The sequence below is a fragment of the Anopheles darlingi genome, chromosome 3 (assembly GCF_943734745.1).
Source record: "Anopheles darlingi chromosome 3, idAnoDarlMG_H_01, whole genome shotgun sequence".
NCBI lineage: Eukaryota > Metazoa > Arthropoda > Insecta > Diptera > Culicidae > Anopheles > Anopheles darlingi.
In genome coordinates this window covers 56659542-56672392 of record NC_064875.1, presented here as the reverse complement: position 1 = coordinate 56672392, position 12851 = coordinate 56659542, and the positions used below count along the sequence as shown (strand labels likewise).

At 52.6% G+C, this 12851-nt stretch overlaps 1 protein-coding gene across 1 annotated transcript in view; it reads left to right on the top strand.

Annotated features, from left to right (window-relative positions):
* The first annotated feature begins 7055 nt into the window (after positions 1-7055).
* LOC125956922 (uncharacterized) overlaps positions 7056-12851 on the top strand; it is an 8139-nt gene continuing 2343 nt past the window's right edge. Inside the window, exon 1 of the mRNA XM_049689207.1 lies at positions 7056-7173. Coding sequence (XP_049545164.1) covers positions 7169-7173 — 5 coding nt within the window. The 5' untranslated portion in view covers positions 7056-7168. The remainder of the gene's footprint in view (positions 7174-12851) is intronic.

Below are 12851 nucleotides of genomic sequence, written 5' to 3'. Positions count from 1 at the left end.
CCACGCGATCTGGATCTACTGGTCGCAAGCCACAAATATATCACTTAAATGTCGAACGCAGCTTCTGGCCTCGGCACCATATCTGTCGCACATGCCTCGAGGGCCCAGGTTCGATAGCTTTTTGACCCGTGCGTGTACCCCGCACGTGGGGTGGGTAGCGCTACTGCTTAAGAGCAAAACGGCCTTAATAGTAGATGGCACCGATAGTCGATGTTATGAGGAAAGGTGCGTGTGTGGTCTGTGTGGCCAAAAACCAATGCAATCACACACGCACGGGGACGCATGTGCCGTGTACTTGGAGCCCCCTGCCCCCAATCCCCCCAATCCCATCCAAGATGAAGTGTTGACTGCTCACGGGGAGATTGCGTAAGCATCAAGCGACGACGACGATGACGATCGCGATCGCGACGACAAATCTAGCGAGCGGTGACGCCGCGAGCACCTCTAGTGCGTTCTTCCAGTTCCAACCGCCAAGGGTGCCGCCGTTTGTGTGTCCCTTTTTATTTATCAACGAGCTCACCGATCAGGTTGCCCGAAAGGTGATCGATTGATTAACGATCTCAAGAGCGGCGGGGAATCACCAGTGCCAGAGGGAGCACGGGGTTAATCGATGTTGATCGATTTTTTTTTCTTCGGTTTGGAGTTCGGAGTGATCTCAACTACAAACTCGGCTGTAGCTGAACGCAGCGTTACAAAACAATGCAACACCTGCTCCAGATTTAAAAATATTATATGCCTCGAGCGCAAACCGAAGCTCCGTACGAAAGACTTGACTCGTAAAGTGACGAACCCCCGTTTCGGTGAACGATGATGATGGATTTGGAAATGTAAAATGCGTCTGGGGGCGCCTACGCGTCTAGCAGTCATTAGCTGGGACACACACACACACGCACGCACGCTATCTCGTAGCATTAAACACTGTAACACAACATAACGGTAGCGGCGATCGTCGATGCATCCATCTGCACGGCGATTGCATCATCATCATCATCATCATCATCTGGCATCGTTGCGGCCGGCACCCCCCCACCCTCGCGAGGGCTAATTAGCGGATCGTCGAGAGTCCTCCGCGATCGCCTTACAGCTTTTAGAGCTTTTGCCGCTTTGCGGCTTCACCTTCGCGTCGTTATCATTGCAAGAAATGAACCCGAAACTCACTTTGCACCACTTGCAGCCCGTTAATGGATGGCCGTCCCCCGTCCTCGGCACACTCATACAGATGTGTGATCTCAGTTTATGGAGCACATACCACCACCGCTCACCCGGCACGGATCGTGGATCGCTACTAGCACTACATGCGTGCATGCGCGACAACATACCACGACGGAGGCGATCCCCACGGTTGACAGACACTCTGCACTTAATGAGATAATTAGAGGAGACCGAAATGGATCGGAATTTGCATGCTGCATTTGCACCGTAGACGCGACGCGATCGTGAGACCGCCAAAGAGGTCCAAACGTGAAGGGATCCAATCGCCGTGCATACGTACGTCCATTCGCATACCACATGCAGCTAAGAGGAATGATTTTATGAGCCACTGATGCTGCGTTTGAGTTTCCCTCCTTTATTTTTGGGGGGGAATTAAGCATCGATCGGATGCTGATCGCTAATAAAATTGTCTCCACAATAACGGAAACGCGACGCAAACCGTTGCTGGTTCGTCTTTTCACTTTTGGGGAGAAATTTGGGAGCTGGGACAATTTTCTATCCCCATTTCCGAGGCAGTGAGAGTACTACGAACAGACGCGATCGATCATGTGACGATCCTGATCGATCGGTTGATCGGTCAACGACCCCTCGGCCATATTTGTGGCACATGATGTACACTTGCGCTTTTCCTGTGCTTTTCCTTTGCCATTTTTGCCATTAATTTGATTACCTGAAACGTTACGAAAGCTGGTGGCACGCTGATGTACTGGCACACGCGGGTCTCGGGACATCAAGACCCGGAGGTTAATTAATCGTGGTCTGCGGAGGAGACTCTCAGACCCTCCGCCTCTCCCCCTCTTCCTGGTGGTACCCCCAGCGGACAATATTGCTCTTGTTTTGTTGTGCTCGTGCTCTCAAGGCGGGGAGGGGGAGGGGGGGAGGACGGACACACGAAGCAACCGCGCGCAACATACACATCCGTCACCTACCTGCATCCCATTTTTGCATGCCCATAATGTACGACATCGACATCCCCGGTGCCGCGCGAAGCTTATGCCTTTTGAGCTGACATAATGGGAAAATTGGGGGAAGCATCTTGCATAATCGTATCGTATCGCAACGGCAACGGCCGTTGAAGACGAGAGAGAGAGAGAGAGAGAGAGAGAGAGAGAGAGAGAGAGAGAGAGAGAGAGAGAGAGAGAGAGAGAGAGAGAGAGAGAGAGAGAAATAAGACCAAAATTAGCGAAGCAAAGAAAATACTTCTTCTTCTTCTTCTTCCTTCTTCCTCCTCCCGTGATCTTCTTCCTTGAGTTCCCTTCTGCTTTTGGTGGTCTTTGGTGGTTACCTTTCATCGATTAGCGGATCGAACACTGGTGCGGACTTATGCCAACAATAGGACGCGCGCGCACGTGCAAGAGAAAGAGAGAAAAAGAGAGAGATAGGGAGAAGCTGTTCCAGCTCAACGCCTATCGCCGGATTATTGAACGATTTGTCCCGCGCCAGCAGCAGCAGCAGCAGTAGTTGTAGAGCGTACACTTGCAGCCTCACTCACTCGTGGAATGCGCACTGTTTACCGGCGCGCACTTTCACTGGCGCGCGCGCGCGCACACACGCCAGGGAAAACAAATAATGCATTTCCATACACACCGCGCGCCGCACGGTACAATGTCTTTGTGGTCCATTGAGTGTATAGTCGGATCGGTGGCATGGCATTGGCCACCAATCAACAAGAAACATCAGAGGCGCCTTCGCCATATGTTGCCTCAAATATGGTGCGCTTCGGCGACACAATCATCGAACGTGTTTATTACGCCAAGCAACCAACGGCAACCAACGGCAACCACGATAGAGCGTACGCGATAGACACGAGGGAAAGCGCACCGATGCCAATGCCAGCCGCGCTGCGCCGCTCAGCTCACCGAAAACCAGATCAGAGCATGCATCATACCTGCTGCTGCTGCCAGGCTGCCGCTGCCGAGCCATTAAATGCAAATTATGCTCCACACGTTCCATCCGAAAGGGAGAAACCCTTTTTGCTCGAGTGAAAAACACATCCGGTCCCGGCCTGCAAGCGCGCGCGCCCGTCTGTATGTGTGTGTGTCTGAAGCACAGTAGCGGTCAAGTGGCCAGCATCACCTTCGAACGGAACTAATGCGCCTCCATTTGCACGACAGAAGGAGAAAGAGAAGCGTTTCGAGTAATCGCGCACAAGGCTGGTCCCCCATCGGGGCTCGATATATAGATCATGGCTGCCGGGCGCTGGCGCTGCCTCTTCCTCGATCCTTGACCACCACTATCCATCCCACCGCACCCCGCCGGGTGAAGGTCGCGTGCCCGGTGCACATAGTGGGATTCGATCACGCTCCACGAAACCACGATCCATGGCCCTTTCCTTGAGCGAGAATGAGTTGGCCCTTTTTTTCTGGAGGCCGCACCCAACTCTGGAGGGGGGAGATTGCCATGCATGACTGGCCAAAGAGGCTTTTGCTTTCGCATGTGTCGGTACCGAACCCCAACCCGGTTGCATATCAAATCCGTCAAAAGCCGGATGCCATCAAAATCGGTTTCAGCTGATGCACACACAGCAATGCGCATGCACATGCCACAGCATATCAACTCACGGAACCAAGCGCGCGCTCTATCGATGGTTAGGCATTATGCTGCTGATCAAAACCGAAGTCGAAATGCGAATTTCGCAATTCGCGTGATGCTCGCAATCGCGAAACATTGTCATAAAGAGAGAGGGGGAGAGCATTTTTAATTAGAGCACCGGAGTGGTAATGCTCGCGATCGCTTGCACCAAGGATTGGATAAGAGTGAGGCCAAACAAACAAATGATTGTACACCTGCCGGAGATGCCAAGCGCAAACGTCATTCGCGTCACTCAAACTCGATATCGATATTCGATGCGCAATCGAAGGCAATTGAAACCAAATCAACGATATCGGTGCAGTTCGGTGGGGAGGAATGGCAGGTTGGGAGTGAGCTCTTCATTTGCGTTCAACCACCAGCCCCAGATTGTGGTGCATGTGACGTGCACAAGCGATTGTGCGTGCGTGCGTGCGAGATAGAAAGAAAGCGATCGCGATCCGGGGTGCGATCACGCGGGAAAAGCCCAAAGTGGCAACGCCAGAAATAACTGGCAGAAAAAGCAAAAAATATTCCACGCCACCAATATGCCGCTCGTCACGCGTACCGCAAGTGCGCGCGCGCCCACTGAAAAACAGTCGAAAGAAAAGCGAAAACAGGCCGGCGAGGGCGCGGGCTGCTCACACAAATCCGCGCAGAAACAATCCACCATCGCCCCCGATTGGAGCTGACGATGTGGTGGGAAGCATGAGGGGAGGGGAGGGGGGTTTGAAGCGAAATTCCAAAAACAAATGAACCGCTGTTGACGACCGCAACAACACATGATAGAGGGGCTCGCGGACACAGAGAGAAAGAGCATAATACTGTTGTGCTTTTCCGTTCCGTTTATTAAGCTCGCGTTCGCGGCATTATCATTTGCCAGCCACCCCTCGTTTGGGTATGTGTGTGTGTGTGTGTGTGTGTGTGTGTGTGTGTGTGTGTCAGTGTGTGTGCTTAGGATGCGAGTTCCTTTCTTCTTTCGTGCTCTCGCACGCTCCTCGATCACTTTCCCCCATGCGGTACTGTTCGGGATAGTGATCGCGGGCTCGCTGCTGCCGCTGCTTTCCCGCCACCAACGACGACGACGGCGACGTCGACTACTACACTTACCACCCTGCGCGGGGAGGGGGGCCCTTAAGCACCCATGCACTCGACGAGCATCCCAGCATTTGAAGGTTGATTGGATTAAGATGAAATGGAAAAGATAGCAAAATGGGCCGCGTTCAAGTTGAAGCAAAAGGCGAGGGGAGGGGGCGAAACGAGAGCACCGGGGGAACAATTGGTGGCTTCAATAGGGCGCACTGTGCACTGGCATGTGACGCATGTCGGCACTGGCATCAAACTGTCATGAAATCGGTATTAATTTCAATTATCAGCCAACGTTCGCTCTCTAGCTCATTAGCATTCCGGTTGTCCGGAGTGATAACTAACCGTTAGCATTTCAAACCAAAAAAATAAAAACATGGTCAATCTCCAAAGAAACTATCCGGAAAAAAAATTATCACTGCAACCATCTGATCGATAGTTTTTTCCCTTTTCGGGCGGGGATCCCGCATGATCTTTCAATCAACTTGAATGAAATGGAATCTACTCTAATAACGAATGCCTACCGCTCAGCCGGTGTGATGTCACTCTCTTATTCTTCCTTCTCTCTCCAACACACACACACACACGTCGTCTCTGTTGTTTTCTGTTTCTGCAAAAAGCCACGCGCGCGGGGGGGGGAGGAATACAACAATTTGAGAAAAGCGCAGTACTATACGTCCGCGATCGCGATCGCGCTCGCGCCGATGGCTTGCGATGTTGCGTTGCTGCCGACGTCACAGCGTTGCCGCCGCCTTCCTGGTGATGGCAGTGGGGGGGAGCACGCTACACGCGACACGCCCGATGCCGGTGATGGAGGTGGCAGAGGGAAATATAAAACTTTAAATTCGTCGGCACCGGCAGAACATTCGTGACGGAGACGGTGAACGTGAAGCAACGCCGCCCCGAAAAACGCGCTCCAGCCAGCCAGCCAGCCAGCCAGCCAGCCAGCCAGCCAGCCAGCCAGCTTGTTGTGTGTGTGTGTGCCTCTAATGATCCCAGAGTCCCAAAGTGAGTGCGTGCCGTGTTTGAGGACATCATTATTGATCGATTGTGTGTGTGTGTGTGAAACAGTTCATAGTGCATTAGTTTAAAAAAAAAAAACATTACCAAACGCTTAAGGTTTAAGGTTACGATAATAAGGACCCCAGAACGCGAGGATTAGCCCATTTTGGGCGCGCGCGCTTGTGTGTGTGTGTACGGCCCTGCAGATTTGATTGATCACTAAACGATGATCGCACGAGGACAAACATGAAACGGTTGCACTTTCGGTTTCAATCGATCGATCAAGTGAAAACGAAAAGCGGCACTATGGCCCATGCAAAACACAACACGACATGTTGCCGTTGCCGACGGAAAACACGACGACGGAAAATGAGAGTAATTTCCGCCATTCCATCCTCTCTCCCTGTGCGATCGTGCGATCTTCACGATCATCACTTATGCTTAGCGGCCTTTGATCTCTCTTTTCAACAGCCCCTTCTGTTGGCCACCCCTGATGAGGATCACCTTGTTCAATGGCAACACACACATGTTTGTGTTTGTATGTGTGTGCGTGTGTGTGTGTGTATGCATGCAGGTTTTTCTCTGCCGATCGTTGAGCCTCTGCGTTGATTCGTAATATGCGATTATAATCGAAAGCATAACAATTAACGAGCGAAAGGAAAGTGCACTGGCATCGTGTAGACCATCCAACACCACCACCCGGTCCGGGCCCCGGTCCTGGTCGTAGCTAGTGATGTAGGGGTTGGTTGCAGTTGCTCTTCCTTTCTCGCTCGCTACGATCACTTCGTTCGGGGGCGCTTCGTAACGGGGATTTCGCGAAATTTAGCATCGCACACAACAGCAGCCCCTTTTCATGCCAGTGGGCTCCGGATCCGAACGATCCGGGATCGGGGCCTCGCATGGTAGTGGGATTGAATGTATGGTGCGGAGAAATGGGCTTCCTTCGGAAGTTTTGGGCTCGTACCATCAGACCTCAGCAGCAGCAGCAGCCGTAGCACCAGTTCATCGTGAACCGTTGCGGATGGTGGAAGGTGGATTTTGGACGTGCCATTTTGGGATATTGTGACCGGGTTTGGCAGACCGTGGTGTCGTTTTAGAGTGGAAGCATTTTGAATTAATCCCGTTTTTATTCTCTTCTCGCCCGACTAATTTTACCTCAAAACTAGCAAGGATTGTAGTGGTGTAGATCGAGTGCATAGTATCAGTGAGTGAAAGTGTTTATCTCGCAGATTTAGGAGCGGCTATCATTAGTTGGTACCATTTATTCTATCGTCGGAGAGCCAGTCTTAAGCCTATCAAAATGAGGTAAGTTTTTTATATTTTCTCCAAACAAACTGGGAACTTCAATTGGACGATGGAGGCAGCACAACCTCCAAAATAGTTTGCAAGTCGATTTGATAAGGATGAAAATTTAATATCCTTGATTACCTTCATGTTTATCGAGAAATTAACCTTCCTTTGCTTTATGCAATGTTCCATAACCACAAACTTCCATCAGTACTCGTTATGAGCTGCTGCAACTGATGCTTTGTACCGCATCGAAGCAGGCGTGACTACCGCATACAAACAGTAATCGCCATGGCCTGCTACATGACTCACAGGTCCACGATCAGCCTAATAGCCCGACATTCCCGAGACACCAAACCAAAAAGGGAGTGATCATTTCGGAACGAAATAAACCGAAAACCGTGATCAAATTAGTCGTACCATTTCGACATGCATGCGATCTGCGCCTCCACTGCATCGCGACACTGCATTGCGCGGTCATTCTGGAGGCGTCATTCTGATGCATTCCTCGCCGTCGGCACGGCTTGCTATTGCAAACCTCCCCACGAAGCTGTATGTGTGTGTGTCGTGCCGTGGTGTCTTTCGACGCAAATCACCGCGCAGGTCTCGGGACAAACCGCGCGTTGACGACATCCTTCTCTCGCTCTCATCACGGCACGCCCTCGGGCTCTGGAGCAACGGACCAAGCACGGACGGACGGACGGACGCGAACCAGCGCTTTTGTGTTCCGATTTCTCAACCAACCGAAAACAAACGCTCCGCTTTGTGCTGGGAGCAGCAGCAGCAGCAGCAGCAGCAGGATGTGGCAATACATCGAAAACCCAACGAGCGAGCCTCTTTCCTTTTGCTCACTTGACGAGGGGTCTGTCTTTGTGGCGCGGCACGAGTTCTGTACCACTACCGCCAGCAGCATCATCATCATCATCATCATCAGCGTCGTCGTAGTCGTTTGTCGCGATTGAGTGAATTCGATGTGCGGCCCCGCGTTGACACACTGATTGGCCAGCAGATTTGGCAGATGAGATAGATAGCCAGAGATTAGTCGCTCTTCGCGAACACTCCGCGTGGTGTGTGCTTTTGGGGGGGGTACGAAGAACAGCACCGTTGATCTCTCGTTGATCTGTCAGAGTTCAAAAGCGCGATCGATCGTGCAAGCGCCTTAATGAGCCTCACGCGAGAGCACCGCCAGAGAAGCCAGGCGGATCGTGGCATCAGGTGTCGAGAGACCGGCAGCAACAACAACATCAGCAACAGGACCCAAGCAGATGCCCGGAGGGAGGACCACCGCCAGCTGCCCTTATTAACTGTTCCATTTCGGCGCTTCGGCTTTCGTTCGCGCGGCGACCTTTTGCGGGGTTTTTGAGTGCGGTTGTCGGTGTGTCGAGGCCACAGAAGGAGGCGGCGATTTGTCATCGCGCTCGCCGCATCCTTCGCCTGCGGCCATTTTGGGTTGTTTTTTTTTTTTTGCATTTCGGGCCCCAGATAAACCCCCTTTTTTACACGCCCGTTTGCCCGTGCGCCATTTTGGGTGTCCAGATGCGATGTGTGGTGCTCGATGTGCGAGAGCACCGCACATAACCTCAGAACCTGCGTGCGTCCATCAAAGCGGCCATCAGCCTAACGGGTCATTAGATGGCGAGACGCACCGCGATACGCAGTAGGCACCGCCACCGAGTGCTGTGATGGTGGTGGCTATTGCATCACCATCATCCACCAGTGTGCCCGGAGGACATGAGCCACATAAAAGAAGGCAACTACTAAAGTGGACGAACCTGCTAGTGCTGCTGCTACTACTGACCGACTGACCGGACCGGGGGATTGGGACTGGGAAAACATGTCACTCGCACCGAGGGAGAAAGAGAGAGAGCACGAGAATCATCATTACAGTGGGGCCACGGCCAAAAGGACAAACAAGCAACGCTCAGCGGCTCAATAAGATGGCGAATCGCGAACCGCAAATGTGATGCAGCAGAAGAGAGGAGCTGCTGATGGTGGAGGAGGAGGAGGAGTAAAACATGATCCGGACCCGATCCGATCTGGTCAGAGGTTATCTAATAGCTCGACAGACAGACGGGCACGCCACACTCTCCGGCTACCAAGTAATCGAACTAACCCTCCCCGGGACTCGCGGGAGGAGGAACCCGGTTTTTGAGGTCGATCTGGTCTGGTCCAGGTCCAGTCTGCACGGCAGGTTGGTAGCCCAGCTCCATGATGTGGAATGCTCGATTGCTTTTACTTTCGTCGCCATCGGTCGTCGTGGTCGTCATCGTTATGGTCACTACTTTCTTCCACACTCCTTGCCCCCGTCAATCGGTATGGATGGAAAGCCGCTCATGGAATGAAGTGACCACAGATGATCATTATTTTTACATTTTTCGTCGAACATCTTGTCCTCCTGTGGTCCGTAGCGGCGGCTCATCGCAATGCCGTACGCATGTTCGAATGTGCCGCGTTCCATAAAAGGGTCACGGCGCGTACAGCACTACAGAAAGCGCTGCACTATGCTCTTGTACTTCGCAGTGCGCACGATCCTTTTGCTGCGATCGTAAATAACTCGATCGACTGACCGACCGACATCCTTTACGCGCACCGTCGTTGCAAACACACCGGGATCGGTGGCTTGTTTATGTAATCCAGCGACACAAACACATACAGACAGGCAGACGAATGTGGCAGACGAAGTAGTGCTAACGTCGGAACACGGGAGTTCGATCGGATTGTCATGCTTTTAGCTTCAATCACAGTGCATCCCATATAAGGCATATGGCCCCAGGATGGTGAGGATGATTTTCATAAAACATCATCTGCCTTTTCTTCCACCCCTATTTTTTTCGCGCACTTTCCGTTACCCTTCGGGCACGAAAGGGGATACCGATGATAGCCTCTACTGTTCCCCTACTCCTTCAGGACAACACAACTAATTCGAACGATGACGGTTTCACAATTCGCAATCGCCATCGCCACGCTGCACGCTGCTTCAAATGAAAATGAAGACCTTTGGCTCCTTCTTCTTCTGCCACCCCCAACCGGTTTGGGGGCAAATTCCCACGATCGATTTCCCTATTCGGGTATCGATGTGTCGATACCGTACCGAACATCTCCCCAACCTCCTGCTTGCTGGAACATTCGATGAAGCTGTTCGGCTGCAAATTGTTGATAAATGATCGCGTAACGACTCCTGCGAAGCCGTATTCAATCAGAGGGAAGATGGTGCCAAAGGTGAAGCCACCGCCAGGAACGGTCACATGGTTCGTGTAATGAACCACCCCCGGAGCTGCCCGGGGGGAGAGCTACTAGCTCCACGTGACACGTGATGAGCTACGGTATATCTGCAGCTCGCCGGGGCCCCAGTCGGTGCCAGGCTGTGTGATTAATGAGCCAGCTCGCTGGATGCCGAGACTGACGCTGCTGCTGCGGCTGGCAGGCTGGCTGGCTAGCTGGCTGGCTGGTTTCGTTCGTCAATCAGGTGGCGGACCGATCGGAGTGAGAATGCTACCTTCGGGTGGCAGCAACAGCAGCGGTAGTGACCAGAACCAGTTGTGTAAGGCTCCGAACCGAATCGTTAGATAAGTGTCGCAGGTTGAAGGATGGTTCGTTTTGTTTGTGGCCAGATGCCCCCCAAAATGGCAGAAGGGCCTTGGGTGAATGCAAACACCATTAACCAACCTTTAAACGGTTGTCTGACGACCTGTTGGCTGGCTTGCTGGTTACCACCAGTGCTACCAGCTGTCTAGAGACGAGTCATGGACGTCCTACGTTCTGGTAGCTGTGGCTCAGGCACTCACACACACACACGACTGCTGATGGATTGAGCAATGACGCAGCCGGAGCGGCATTTTGTTGTCGCGTTAATTACTTCCATCGATGGCAATTGAATCTGAAATCATCTGAGGCACCGTCTGATGCAGCACCCGAGGGGGCGTTTTCTGTTGACACTGGATCGTGGAAAGTTGGCGCTTCTCGCGTCTCGCGCCTCACGGTCCTCAGTAGCTCGATCTCGGGGATTTCGTTCCGATTCATATCCGTCCGCAGATCTCGCAGCCGCTGATCGCATGTACCGTACGGTCTCGGTACTCGGTACGACGACTTTCTTCTTTCGCTAGAAAGCAGCCAATGATGGTGGATTGTAAAGGAAAAGCGCCACCCCCCTCCCTCCAGCCTCTCTGCACGCGCGAAATGCAGGTTGCACCTGTGCGGCCACGCGGCCCGCTCGAAGTACAAATCTCACAATAACGTTTTGCCATTTTATGACGTTTTCGCCGGAACCTCCGATGGCGTACCATCGCGACTCCGATCCGAGTCGTGGTAGCGAATGGCCTAACCTCAAAGTGTCATAATCGGACGGAAAACATTCGTCATTCACCGGAGGGTTGTTAAGCCCACACGATACACTCGCCACCGATTGCAGTGTGCCGAGCCACATCTGGAAGGAAAGGTAATTTGTCTTCTCCGTCTCGTCTAGTAGGCTAGTGTATTTAGTCTGCAGACTCGCTCTGGCCCTCCGGCAGCCCGTCAGGTTATGCGGATTTCGGTGGCGACGTTAGTATAGCAATCCACTTGGCAGTTGATTCCATATTTTCCCTTTCATCGCCCTCTCTCTCACTCGATGACGTCCGTTTGGCCGCCAATTTATCCAACAATGGTCGTTGCCCGGCACTTTCATCATGCCATTTCTATCGCAAAGACATCTCGGCTCAGGTGGACACAAGTAGCTTGCCGGAAATCCGAAAAGTCCGAGCACGATTAAATTGATTTGAGGTGTCGATGTGGTGTGTGCCTGCAAGCAAGCCGGAAAAGTGTGCGACTACTGCGGACATATCAATTTGACAAACCCAGCCCGTGCCATGATCGATCTCAACGAGTGCGCTGGGGTTTCGGTGCAGCACCCGAAAGCTGGATTCCCCCCAACCCGCCCGCCCGCCAGGTGAAAGTCAGTGCTTTCCCGGGAGGTGGTGCTGCCGCCGGAACCATTATTAGTTTACAATTTACTTTCCACTCCAGTGGCGTTTCGCCATGCGAGCGCGCGAGCGAGCTAGTGAATTGAATAAATTAGGCGAAATCTGCCACCACTGACCAAGCTGGATCTGGTTAAAAGAGATTCAATTTGAAAACGGCAACGACCGAATGGGACTACTACTGCAACGGTACGCGCGTTGGTGTCAAACGGCATTCAAATACGAGCTTTGCCTTTGCAAGCAATTCGAACAGCAAACAGAAGGCTTCCTCATGCAAACAATGACCAACCAATGCAATGAGAACCTTCGCAGTGCGCGAAATCAGCGGAGGTGGCCTTGAGATTGGGGTTCCATTGTTTCTCGCACCCTGGGGCGCCTCCACTGATCGCGTGTGTGTCATTCGGCGATCCACGGTATCCACAAAGGAAACAGGGTGGAGATGACCGTTCTGCAAGATGGAGGTGGTTGGTGTTCTTGAGCTAAGATGGAGCGACCGTGCGAGCAGCACCTTCGCTACCTCGCTTCGCCATTTGACGTTCAGTGGATAAGTAGGCTGCGTATCGGCCTGCTTGGCATGGGTTGTGACACATCAATTCGGTGTGACCTAATCGAGTATGTGATCACGCGCCGCGCGCGACATGTGCGGCGTGCGAAAACGCATGGACGGACGGTGCAATGGACCCAACCACTGGCCGATCTCTCCCGCACCACCATGACCACCATGACCACCATGATGAGTTT